This window comes from Petromyzon marinus, chromosome 14, assembly GCF_048934315.1.
Source record: "Petromyzon marinus isolate PM22_M1 ecotype Great Lakes invasive population chromosome 14, UKy_Petmar_22M1.pri1.0, whole genome shotgun sequence".
Taxonomy (NCBI): domain Eukaryota; kingdom Metazoa; phylum Chordata; class Hyperoartia; order Petromyzontiformes; family Petromyzontidae; genus Petromyzon; species Petromyzon marinus.
Window position 1 is genome coordinate 12,215,091 of NC_133680.1, and position 13,996 is coordinate 12,229,086.

The 13,996-nt window shown below is 48.9% G+C and overlaps 1 protein-coding gene across 3 annotated transcripts in view; it reads right to left on the bottom strand.

Annotated features, from left to right (window-relative positions):
- Positions 1–13,996, bottom strand: part of LOC116942267 (dynein axonemal heavy chain 3-like) — an 859,832-nt gene that overhangs the window by 658,016 nt on the left and 187,820 nt on the right. For all 3 annotated transcript variants that reach the window (XM_032953964.2, XM_032953963.2, XM_032953966.2), the window contains one exon: positions 633–786. In XM_032953964.2, coding sequence (XP_032809855.2) covers positions 633–786 — 154 coding nt within the window. The remainder of the gene's footprint in view (positions 1–632; positions 787–13,996) is intronic.

The window sequence follows — 13,996 nt, forward strand, 5'->3', positions numbered from 1 at the left end:
GCCACAACCACACTGACCAGATTGGTGAAGTATGGTCAAACGACGCCTATAAATGACACGGCGAAAGGAGTTAGTGGATTATAAATGATTGCTGTATCCCATGTGTTTGTTGCAGAGAAACGTTTCCAGTGAACGATTGCTGCCTGCTATGACACCTGGATCGGAAGCACGGACACTGGAAACAACAGTGGAGCAGAGACTCAAGTGCAAAGTCTCGCAGAGAGATCCATGCTGAGAATGACACTGAGAATCAGAATGAGAAACGCGTCAGTCAGAGTTCAAACACGCATCGATGTTGCACGAGGTTGCATTGCCAGAAGAGATGACGGCTGACCGGCGGGACCGGTGGTAAAAAGGCGATTCTATTTTATCCTCAAGATGGCAACATATTCAGGAAATGTCAGTGTTGAGGTCTGCCAGCCACGACGAAAGGGCTTCAGGAGAGAATGTGTAGTTTGTCTCCTGCTCTGTTGAAGGAGAACAGGCCACAGTTTGTCTACCATACGGCTGAAGCTTTGGGCTGCATGGTCACAGTCTCACGAGGGCGTGCCGTCTATTTTCCACTCGTGAAGACATGCGCAAACCGGCCAGCTGATGTTCCGATGCAGCTGAGAGCGTGCAGCGGGACTTGCCTGTGGTCCACGCCGCTGACCGCTCGCCGCTTGTGCCGCGTCCGCGTGGGGTCGTCCGACCCCGCGACCCCAGGCCCCACTCTCTCCGTCGGAGCGGAGGTCCGGCTCCCCCGAGGAGCCCTGCGTGGCGGCGTCGCTGGACCCCAGGGAGAGGCTGCCAAGGAAAATTTCGAAGGGGGGGAAAAAAACAATCCATGGGAAAAGAGACCGGTGTTGGGGTTAAATTAGGAAGACCGCCACCAACTGCATCTTAATGTCCAATGCGTTTGAAGGACTTGTCATATTATTACGGGACATAAAAAACATACCATGCATTCAATTAATTGAGTCAGATGAATATTACATGCATCGTACAGCAATGCATTGGTGTAATAAGTCTCCTTATTAATAGTCAACGGGGGGAGGGGGGGGGGGTCTGTTTGCTCATTTCTGTTTTCCCATACTAAGCCGCTTTAGCATTTAAATCTAAATTAAAAGGAAAATCATGGCAAGGCAAGTAAAATGTCACGCACAAATGAGTGTGCGTGAAAGGACTCCTCTCTCAATGGCCCTGATGCAGTGGGGGGGGGAGGGGGGGGGGAAGTCCACATTCCTATGGACTGGGACCAGCCTATCCGTGGCAAAAAAAACAACCGCTGCCTACGAAGGAGCGTTTGTGAACCCCGAGGGATGGTGTAGCTTGGTCGACTCCTGGCGGGGATTTGAACTCGAGTCAGGTTGCTCTAATCGCTCTGCCACCCATCAGGACGGCGCAGAGCCTCACGGTGCGTACCTACAACGAGAACTCATCTGCCTACCCACGTGTCCATCCACCTGTCGACGCAGCCGCACGCGACGGAGTATTATGACTGAGACGCGCGAGTCGTGGCGACTCTCTGTTCCAAAACAGATCGTTTCACCTTGGGATACGATGTCATCGTACGCAGTCACCGGACCGTGTGGACGAGTGTGGGGGATGTATAAATGTGTCGTTAAAACCCGCCACCACCCGACACAGCCAACTAGTAAGGGTTGTCACGTAAACAGAGCGTGGCCAATTCGTCACTAGTACAGCACACCGGTGTGTTGGAGAGCCAAGCCACAACATTTACAATGAGTACGACATTTCACCAGTAATTACAACTAGCTTCATCAGGCAACAGCCAGATTTGTGGAGAAATCCACCTGTTTTGTTCCTTATATAGTTGTAATTACTGGCGAAACGTCGTACTCAGATTGTAAATGTTGTGGCTTGGCTCTCCAACACACCGGTGTGCTGTAATAGTGACGAATTGGCAGGTCCTGTTAACGTGACAACCCTCACTAGTTGGCTGTGTCGGGTGGTGGCGGGTTTTAACGACACATTTATATATTTACGCGATCTAACGCCAAAAAAACCTATATTATGGATGATATTGGTCGCGAAAACTGAGTGTGGGGGAGTTTGCATTCACAGGAGGAAGCGCAAACACAGAAGTGGCCTCTGAGTGGCACGGTGAGGTCTGAGGGGTCGCGGGGCTGGACTGACCGTGAAATTTCAAGAGCATAATCTGGTCTCCGTAATGAGGACGAGTATAATCTTCACAAGACCAGCTGCCTCTAAATTTCAACTCTTTATTTTCTGGGGAGAAAAAAAAAACATTACGCATACTGGGTGGCCCAAAAGTTAGGACACATCATTCATTTATTTTAACAAATGTTAAAACTGGCTTCCATTAACATTAATGCATGCATGACTTATCCTTTTGAAATGACTAAGACTTTTTTTTTAAGTTTACAGCTGCAATCCTTGAACATTTGTTTAAATTCACTCGGGATTCTTGGTCGAGTTTTTGTAAACGACGGATGTGAGGTGACCTCCACAGGAATAAAACTCGAGATTAATAATTATAATAGACACAACGTTAACTTAATAAACAATACAAATTTGTTAAGTCCAGTGTTAAAATGAATGAAATAACCCAACGTAACCTGACCTTTGGGCCACCATGTATATTTATTTTAAATGTCCTCAAACTAATTACGATTTCTGAGCGCAATAGTAATGTTATTAAGTGGGGTATTGTTTGCTAATTAAGTTGTAAGAACAGGCGTCGCTCCTGCTAATACACAGAGCGTGTGTATTAGCAGTGTATTTATTGTGTATTTATTTATTGTGTATTTATTAACCACTGGCACACTAAGCATTGCTATCCAGGGTGGTTTGTTGCAATTATCGTGATCTTCATTCGCCGCTATGTTCATGATTTATGAAGCGCCACTTGCTTTTTATTTGCCTATGGCCGAATATCACTAAATACACACACCGACCTTCACATCTCTCAGAAGCGAAGCAGAGCTGAGTCTGATTAATGCATGTACAGGATACTGCTTGGGAATGCAAGGGATTGCAGGCTTGGGCTGCAAAGTGTTCAGGCGGTGGTAGTACAGCGATTTATTATTGACTCTATCTGTGCGGAGCTTTGAGCGCAACACCACCTTCATGCGTAGGTCTTCTACAGGCCATACCGTTTCTTCCCACGTGGATCCAATCTGGATTTCTGTGAAAAAAATCTTCAAAGCTCATCGGATTTCTTCAGGATGAATATAGACTTGGATTCTGATGCTCAATCCCTCACTAATAATAGGACTGGCAATACATACCCATGCAGGAGGCTCCTGAGAAGAAACCCACCACCCTTGCCGAGGTGAATAATTGCCACTGTGTATTTACTGTATTGTTACTGTATTGACATCGGGGATGTCACTGCATGGCGCCGGCCTGGAAGGGCCATGGCGCGCGATGTTCCGTCATCGCGTACACCCCGTGGTGGGTTTAGTCCCAGCCCTAGCGGGGCTTGGTGAGCGTGGCGTGTGCGGTGCGGTCTCTCATGAGGGGGAGTGGGAGAGTGTCGGCCCAGGGGCAGGGTTGCCCCATGCCATGGCACTCTGGTTGACCCTGCAGCAGACACGTGATCTAGAGTGTCCACAGAGAGGCCCCCAGGTGGGGGGATTAGGGGGTGATCACGTGTCCAGGGAGAACTCTCGAGAGGGATCAAGGGGGAGCTAGGAGGCTCCAGAAGGCAGGTGGGGCCAGGGGCGGAGCGGCCCCGACCCGTGGGGGGATATAAGGTGGGTCCCTGAGAGGGACCGGGGTCGCTGCATCCTCCAAGCTGAAGCTCCACGTCCATCAGCTGAAGCTCTACATTTCAGGCCGGAAGCACTACATCCGAGGAGGCAAACACGTGGTCGCGGACCCGAGTGAGGGCCCGACCCTTCGTAGCTGTAACTCCTCTGTATAGAGCAGTTAGCTGGGTGGTCACCACCTGAGGCTGTATCTGGTGAAGGGGCAGTTACCCCTTCGTGTTACAAATAAATGTGTTGCCTCTAAAAGGAACAACATCTGCGACTGAGTTGGACTCACTACTGGTGTCGGAAGTGGCCAACACGCTAGCTATTCAGCTAGCTGTAGACTATGCCTACGCGTCGCAGACTTCGTACCTGGGCGTCGGACGGCGAGGACGAGGACCTCGTGCAGCCTACAGCTCTAGCGGATGTGGGGGAGACGCCGCCAGTGGAGCAGGGCGCCATCCGGGCGCTTGACGCTTCGCCGTCGGCGGTGGCGACCTTCCGGGAGCTGCACGATCGCCTCGCGGAGCACCTCTACACGGCAACTTCGCTCCTCGTGGAGTTTAGCCTCGCGGTCTCGCTAGCAAAGGAGGGAGCGGCGATGCCACTCGTGGATGGCGACTCTACCGCCATTTCACGACGGGCAGGAAACTCGGTAGGGGCAGCCCACGCATTCGGCCACTATTTTATTGCCGGCGCGGAGCGCGCAGCCCGCCAAAATTGTAGATGCACCGTCGGCGCCGAGGGACAGCCCGGCACTCCAATGTCAGACTCCCTTTGTTAAAAGACTACACGGCTACCAGTGGCGACTGGGTGGCCTTCAAGCGGCAGTTCCTGACGAACGCCAGCTTGGCAGGGCGGTCGGAGATGGAGGCGCTGCGGGCGCTACCCGTCGCCCTTGACGATAACACCCTTACAGCGTTTCTCGCCATCCCGCCGCCGGAGAGATCCACCCTCACACAAGCCTTCGACCGGTTGGTGTCCATTTACGAGCCTCCGGTGGACACGCGCCACAAAGTCGCCAAGTGCGTTCGAGCCCAGCAACTTCTACATTGGGCCAGGGCGCTGGTGACTTGTGTCATGTCCCGCACGGAACCAGGGTCACCGGATGGAGCGGAGCCCCTTGCGGCATACGCGTCGACTCGGGGTGGTGGCGACCGGGGTGACGGTGACGTGCGACGGATGGACGAGCGGCAGCAGCCAAGGTCCTCATCTCGTTCCAGAGACGGCCGTGTTACCTGTTACCGGTGCAGATTGCCGGGCCACGTGGCATTGGGCTGCCGCATCCCACGATGGCGCCTTCCGGCATCACCGCCATACTTACACTTCTCTACACCCTAACGCGAGTCGCGACGCACTCCACATTCGACCACTGGCCTCACCTCACCCATCTAGGCATTTTGGTTCGCGGCCCGATCACGCGTCGGTAGGGGAAGTCCTACACGTGATCGTGAGGTGCGTCAGCTCTGACCGGTTCCGTGCGGCCAATGCTACGGTGCAGGTGTTTGTTCCCCTCCACTTGTGAAAGCCGCTCGATTTGGGTGCTACAGGGTATGGAATTGTAGCTCAGACATTGGTGTCCGACGACCAGAAACCTTTTATCCAGGTTCTTAATTCTGGGTTGGACACCACGGTCATCCGGGAGGCTACGGTGTTGGCTCATGCGTCGCCGGCACATCCGGAAGGGGGCGTTGTCGGGGATGCGGGTGCTGAGCCTTGCACGCGACAATCCCGGGATGTGGATGAATTTTGTTTTATCCATCCCTCTCGCCTGGAACCGGTTATCGCACCATGCGAATTCATATCATCTCCACATCGCTGAGGCAGAGTGTTGAGTGCGTCCAGCGACCCGGGGTGTGTGCCCACTGTGGTTAGTCCCAGTCGAAGCGATTCACACCTAATGTCCTCTGAACGGCCGCGCATGCCGACTTCGCGGGCTTCGAGAGCAGTGGATTCGTCAACCCGGCCTACTGCTCTTTGTGATGAGCCGGGTTCGGCGGAACAATTACGCATTCCCCCGGGTCCTCCAGGGTGAGCGAGCCCACCTCCCTTGGAGGCCCGCCATCACGCACTCGCTCAAAGACTCATTTTTTCGTGATTCCCTTGCACACACGCTCCAATGCTGTCAGTTGCTTGTCGCACCCATTGTGTTGTGGCAGTCATTGGCTGATCATTGAGCTCACGTGCGTTGTTACACGATGAAAGTGGGAGGTGGGGTGGTGGAGGGGATCCCGAGGTTTTACGCGTGTTTTTATTGTTGTTGTTATGGGTTCGTTCGTTCTCACCCTTCTCCATGCGGGTTTTTTACATTTGTGGATAGTGTAATTTTTGTACAGGTGGGTTGGGGTATTTATTTTCTTTCTTGTTAATTGTTGAGGCACACTGGTTTTTTTCCTTGCATTTCACTTAAATTGTTATTTGCAGGGGGAGTTGACAGCCGGGACGGCTGGATGCTACGAAGGGGTGGGGGTGATGTAGTGACATCAGGGATGTTACTGTATGGTGCCGGTCCAGAAGGGCCGTGGCGTGCGATGCACCGTCATCGCGTACACCCCGTGGTGGGTGTAGTACCAGCCCTAGCGGGGCTTGGTGAGCGCTGGGATAGCACGGGCATCACGCATAGCGTGCAGTGCGGTCTCCCACAAGGGGGAGCAGGAAAGTGTCAGCCTAAGGACAGGGTTGCCCCGGGCCATGGCACTCTGGTTGACCCTGCAGACACGTGATCTAAAGTGTCCACAGAGAGGCCCCCAGGTGGGGGGACTAGGGGGTGATCACGTGTCCGGGGAGAGCTCTCCAGGGGGATCGAGGGGGAGCTAGAAGGCTCCAGAAGGCGGGCGGACGGGGCCAGGGGCGGAGCGGCCCCGACCCGTGGGGGGATCTAAGGCGGGTCCCTGAGAGGGACCGAGGTCGCTGCATTCTACAAGCTGAAGCTCCACATCCACCAGCTGAAGCTCTACATCTTAAGCTGGAAGCTCTACGTCTGAGGAGGCAAACACGTGGTCACGGACCCGAGTGAGGGCCCAACCCTTCGTAACAGTAACTCCTCTGTATAATGTAGTTAGCTGGGTGGTCACCACCCTAGGCTGTATCTGATGAAGGGGCAGTTACTCATTTGTGTTACGTGTTACAAATAAATGTGCTGCCTCTAAAAGGAACAACGTCTGCGACTCAGTTGGACTCACCACATTACCATTCTACGTGTGAAGTGAATTTAAATTGTCCTACAATTTAGTGCTGAACAATATTCGTCCCCATTTGGTGGTCTTGAGGCAGAAGAGATGGAAACTCCACATTATCCTGGTAAGCATCGGCCTTTGCACAGAACGAGCTCTGGTTGACTTTCCTGTAATATGGTTCTCCGTTGTGTTTTCTCCAAAAGGATGATGGGAGGATTGGACGCCTGACTTAGATTTGAAAACACAACTTGCTCGCCCGATAAGCCCGGCAGTCTTGCCACTTCGACATCCAGTTGGATTGCATATATATCTCACGCGTCTATTTCATGTTATACGTATAATTTGGTACGATAAAATTTGTATCGCTTTGTGGGACGTCTACAGTGGGCATCTTATGCAGGGATTCGCTTCAATACATGGGAATGTGGACTCACATTTGAGACGTTACAAGTTCAGATCATGGAGTTTGTCATTGCCTCAGGCCATCATCCTTACGGGGTCAATAAAATAAGCAAACACTTTTGTTCAGTACCCACTGATGTGTCCCCCTGCGGCGGGTCTGGACCCCACCGCACAAAAAAAGAGCGTGCAATATCCGCCGCCAATACTCATTTGCGCGGAGAGATATTTTGACTTCAATGCCTTTCGCAACATTTCAAATAGCTGTCTGCAGGCAAAGCGAGTGTTCATTGACTTTGGCAGAAACTCCTGGCGTGTTGATTGCTGCGGGATACCCAGTTGTGAGCGTGCGTGGAATCTCTTTGGAAAATGGGGGGGGGGAGGGGGGGGGTTGGCGGGGGGATAGGCGGGACTGTAACAGCAATTAAGAGCGTCTCACGTAAACCGCAATTTATATAAAGTGCAATTACGTTTAAAGCGCGAAGGATTCATGGGCACACTGCACACAGAGCGCACAATCGCCGCCACGCTCGCAAAAAAAAAGCGCTCTTGGTCGCGCAAATCGACAATAAAGCTTTATCGGGGCGCATTGTGAATAATTCCTTCAGCTGACACAGCTACCCCCGAGACACGAAGACGGCTGCTGTAAATGCACAAAGCCCGCACTGCTGTGAAGTGTTAAAAAAAAACTAATACAAATGCTTGGAACGGGAAAAACTAAATCTATGAATGCAGCAATGCTCAAAAACTTGCTCTTAATCAATACTGACTCTGGCCTGATTGTTCAATCAATGTTTCACGGTGTCATTTTTTGCAAACTGCAGCAAATGTGTGGATGTTTTCAATTTACCACCCCCCAATACATACACACACATGCACGCAAGGGCGAAAGGGGCATCTCAGCAGGCATTCTGTCGCGTGCCTGATTGTAACTTTTCTGAAATGAACGCACAACGAACAATCCTCGCAGTCCTTGTTCCAGGAGTTTGAGGCTCCGAACACAGCCACGTTCCTCCATCACCCACTCTTTCGTAAAAAAAAAACGTTTAGGTACTCGGCCTTTTTCGGTTCTTTGGCCCTCAGATTCGGAACGCTCTGCCTGAAGAACTACACCTGGTCGCTGCGATTATCACAATTTAGAAATAAACTAAAAACCTCCTTATGTTCTACGGTATGCGAGGCAAACTGGAGACGCAGTTTTTATTGGTGTACATTTTACGGTACGGCGCCACTGAATCCCTTTGTTGGGTGTGCTGCGTCTTAAAAAAACCTAAATAATAATAACACAAAGGAATCTCGTTTCTCGCTATGCCCGGCGTCCAAGCTCGCACTCTGCTCGCGCCCAACGGAAGAAAAAAAATTCCACTCTCCTGGATTCCTGTTAGAATGTGCTAATTATGAAAGCCAGTCACACAAAAGGTCGCAGGCAATTTCCCAGTGCTGATAAGACTAAGCAAGACTGACTTTCTATTACCGCAGTTGGCCAAGTGACTTCATCAATTATTCATTAAAGACGGCTTTTCATTTACCGACGTGAACTGCACAAAGCGGTCCGTCCCTGTTAATCGCTGTCATTATTTATTAGCGACTGGATCCATTAAACGAGGGACACTTAACAAAGTGAGAAGCCGCCTGTGATATATTGGGAGGCTTTTCATGGCTGCGCAACAGAGCTCAGCGCCTTTGATTCCCGCTGATTTTTTTTATATTTCTCCTCCCTCTCCTCCTTCTGATTCGTTGTCTTCATTTACATTTTTTGCGCTGCGAGGGATTTTTTTTTTGGGCGTTGAAAGCAGACGTCCCGTATGGCATGACGTGAAGAAAGGTAAAGTGCTACGTTACGGGAGAGCGGTGCCTTTATCATTTGCACATTATTCTGCGTGCGGCGTATTTATACGCGGTTTAATATGACGGAGCAGTCAAAAGAGCTTTTAAGAGTAGCATCTATCAAAGGAATGCGGAGGCGGACGCTATTACGTAATTTATTTTTCATCATGGTAACCCCTAACATCAAAGCACTTATTTTAATGTACGATTGTTACCTAGATATGACTGTGCAATGCGCATCGAGAATGAGGAGGCTGGGTGCCTCTGGGCGGTCATGGCAGAGCGCTGTAGCCGGTGACGCTGAGATCCTTGGGTTCACCCCCCTGTTCAAACAACGAGACAAATCGAGGTGCTCTTGTGCAGAAGGTTGGATGGCTTGAGCTTGCATCATCCATTGCTGGCGCAAAACTCAATTGCACACAACAACAAAGATGAACACGTCCATTAATGACACTCTGGCCTTAATGGACATAGCACGGCATTATTGACGGATGTGTTGAGTTTAGTTTGTTTAGTTAAATTGTGCCTTGTGATCTATTTGGCAACTCAGCAAAATCAACCAATTCAGAAAAAAAACTAAATATCGTTTCTTTCACGTAACATGGCCAAGCCGAGCTCTCAGGGCTACAAAAAAGGATCATTGATGTGAGTCTTGGAGTGCAGTTCGACAAAGTGTGGTTTCCATAATATTGTCCAACTAAAACAACAGTTTCCATCCAGAGCAAATAAAATAAAATCAACATATTCACATACCTATCAACCTCGTATCAGTGCTTACCTTATTACAGACCAACTGAGACCTTACTCATTGTTTTTTTCGGTAAAGTCACGTATGTAGAAATACAATAAAATTATATTAAAACAAAAAAACAATCACGACATTTCGATCACAACGCAAGCGATCTTCATCAGGTGTCAAGAACAAATCACGGAGGTAAATACAACAAAAAGATGAGAGACGAGAATTCAACAAGCCTGAAAAAACATTATGTGAAGCACATCCAGTCAGGCCAACAACACAGTTAGACACTTCCTGGCGAACCACGAATTTCAGAAGAGTGTTAAAGTTCGTGCTGGTATGTGCAATCCAAAGGTTGAACCCGAAATTTAACACTCTTCTGAAATTCGTGGTCCGCCAGGAAGTGTCTAACTGTGTTGTTGGCCTGACTGAATGTGCTTCACATAATGTTTTTTCAGGTTTGTTGAATTCTCGTCTCTCATCTTTTTGTTGTATTTACGTCCGTGATTTGTTCTTGACACCTGATGAAGATCGCTTGCGTTGTGATCGAAACGTCGTGATTGTTTTTTGTTTTAATATAATTTTATTGTATTTCTACATACATGACTTTACCGAAAAAAACAATTAGTAATTTTATGCAGTCACGAAAGCTTTAATACTTTAACTGAGACCTTATTGGTCACCTCGTCCCCTTATAAATCTCAACGTCTAACCTACAAAATTCCATTAAAAGAGAGAAACAAAGAAATATACAAAATTAGTTTTGCCCGTATTGAAACGGTTGTATGCCGTATGGACCTAAAAACTCAATTTCCCTGCATAAGAATATGGGTAAACCGTATGGGTTGACATGTATCTATTCAAAATACATTCCACTAAAACTGTAATTAAACCACAACTCACCATTGCAGTCAGATTTAGATGTCTTTTGAGGCCATCGCTTCACGGTTTGTTGCCTGCTCAGCTTGGCCATTAGCCAGTGGAAAATCACCCGTACCGTGAGGGAACTGGCCCGGCTTGGCTCGGATGTGCCAGTGGAAAAGGGATATGAGTAAACTGCCCGGTTTCAATCTGTGTACAAGTCCCACCAACACCTTCCTACTCTTGTCAAGGAGCATAAAACACCACACAAACTCCGGTCATTCTCACAGCAGCGGCTTTTGGCTGGCCATCGAACAAAGACGGTCACCGCATCGCGCGCGTTCAGATGCACTTCTGCGGACGTCTGGAACGCTCTTCCTTCCGATGTTAGGAAGCCACTGGAGCTACGCACTTTTAAATAATCTAGACTGAAACGAATTTCTTTAGAACTGCTTTTTGTGTTTAGTTTGCTGCCCTTCCCCCACACCTCCAATCGCCATGGTTGGCTACATACGGTGCAAAAGAAGTTCTACAAACATACATCGCAACCTCCTGTTCCTGACTACTTTTTGTTGCACTTTGTTGCCACATTCTCGTCTGAACTTTCGAAACTGTTTAATTTTATACGTAGGCTCCCACGAGCTTTATTACGATTAGTGATTAAATATATTTTGGGTAATATCGTCATTTTATTTAACTAGAACCTTCTACCCCACTGACATAGCCAATCAATTCAAGTTGTCGCGTTGTTGGCAAACATACCAATTGATTTAGCTTCTTCAGAGAACCAGACTGTTGATGAGCAAGACACATTTTGGGTGGTGAAGGATAACTGTAGTTAAGTAATTGGCATCGAACCTACAAGTTTTAACCCTAAAATAAACCAATTATGCTGCTGACTATTTACCGTGATGTTGCCACAGCTCTGACTTTACTCGGGGAGGTCATTCCCTGTCTCTAATCGTCTGAATTTTTGCAGACGATTGCACAAAGCTTCTCCACGGCCTTGGCTTTGTTGAAGTCCTTCCTGGACCAGCTCTATTCCACGCACCCTTTGTATTATGAGTCTAATTCGTGCATGTCGATGCCACAATAGGAAAGCACAGGTGATGCATCTGCCAGTCATCTTGGTCTGAAACCCATATCGATCTAGAGCAGGGGGGTCGGCAAACCAAAATCACAAGCAGAGCCGTTCTTTTCGAATTCGATCAACAAAAACTCTATATTTTAAGAGCAGCCATGCAATGTGAATACGACACGACAGAGATCATTCAAAATTGACGTCACTAAGCCAGTCCTGAAATAGCCGCATGCGGCTCCGAAGTCGCAGGTTGCCCACCCCTGACCTAGAGTCTCCCGTGACCTGCCGAAGAACCTTTTGCAATCTCAAAAGTGGTACTTAGTCTATCGACCTCAGAGGAATGACAACCGACACATTTTCCGCTGCCAATCTTCTAACCGCCGTGCCGTACACATTGTGTACGTTGTGCCTGTAGGATTTGGACCCATATATGTCTCGTGCCGTTTCTCAGACAAATTACAAACAAGCCACACTAACATGGTGAAGATAAAGGTGCAGCCCTGCAAGTGCTTGCTCACGCCACTGCTGACAGAAGGGGTCTCCACCACTGGAGGGAACTCGAGAGAGCCCCTCCAGAGGCATAGTCATCCACTCTGGCCAGACAATCCGGTAGAGGTGCGAGTAACCACACTCTACCCCGCCATGTGAGACTTGCCGATCATCTAAATGTGGCCGTGGGAATGGACTCGTGTGTATATATGTGTGTGCTGTTTCTTATATGTGTTGGGTAATCGCGCCGGCTGGTGGACAGATAGTACACACGCTGGTGAGCGTGAGCACGGTGTGTGTTGGCAGGGAAGAGGAACTAGGCTAAGGGTCATGAAGGACCCCATCTGGAGGCCCCTGGAACCTGCTAGCGGGTTCGAGAAGGGAGGCGTGGTCAGGGCGGGGCCAGGGCGTGCCGGGAGCATGAAAGGAGCCGAGAGCGGGAAGCTCGAGGCTGCCGGTTCTGGGAGTGAACTCGTCTCGTCGTTGTTGTCGCTAAACGTCTCCGCTAGATATTGCGCTACAAAGGAGAGCAGTTGGTTATCTCAGTCAGCGCCGTCAGTGTTAGAAGGCGAGTGTTGTGTACAGGCTAGGCTGAGCTACTTGGAGGTGTGCGGAGGAGACCGTGAAAGTTGTTAATAAAGTGCCTCCTAGAAACTCTGTCTCTGAATCATTGACACTACATATGCATAACAGACACGGCAAACTAAAATAGTAGATTTGTGCCATTAGCATGTTGAGAGATTAACCACTACTGGAAATTATCTAATATCTCATGGTGGTGAGATGTTAACTACCTCGCCTAATATACAGGAGGTCGTGGGTTATGATGCCGACCCTGACGCCTGGTGTATATTTGGAGTTTGCAAGTTCCCACCGTGGTCGTGTGGATTTTTCTCCGGGCCCTTTGGTTTTTCCCTCCACATTGAGAATCATGTGCTTGGAGCATTTGGCTGCTATAAATGTCCATGCGATTAGCCACTTCAATGAGCAATCATTTGTGGCCATGTCACTTCTGAAAAATATAGACCTCAGTGGACCTTAACAGGTAAAATAAAAATAATAAAAATAAAAAAATTGTTTTACAAAAAATGTGTTCCATAGTGAAAGTAGAGAGTTCTGCTCAGAGATAAAGAGTGGCGCAGGCAGACCCAGAGGAGGGTGGCTTGATCTTTTCCAAAACGACCGAGAGTAAGTGGGAATTCGCCGAGAAAACATCCCTCGTTTAGCCGGGGGTGAGACGTTTAATCTTCGTTCAGTAAAATAATGAAGCCCTGCTCATTACGGTTAACGATAAGATAACAGCATGGGAGGAAGGGCGGAAGCTTGCCATGCAATTACTATATTGCCATCATACAACAAAGACTTATCAGAATCACCATTATGATATGTTACAAATATATTCATGGGGACTTTTGCCAGTATCCAAGATGATGCAAAAATAAGAATAGGCTTTACCCTTCTTGGCAATAAATCAGGGAGTGTTAAGATGTCCAAACTCCAGAAAAAGAACATTTTTCAAGGCATCAAGCCTGCATGAACCACACGCAGTACTTGTGGCAAAACATGCAAACGCACAAGCTCTGATAATACTGTATAAAGGCATTGTCCTTGAATCTGATTGCCCTAGACCAGAGACAGCCTTCTTCATGGCCTTGTCTCACCACCAGTGTCAGACCAGAGAATTCCAAAAGGCGAACGGTCCAAA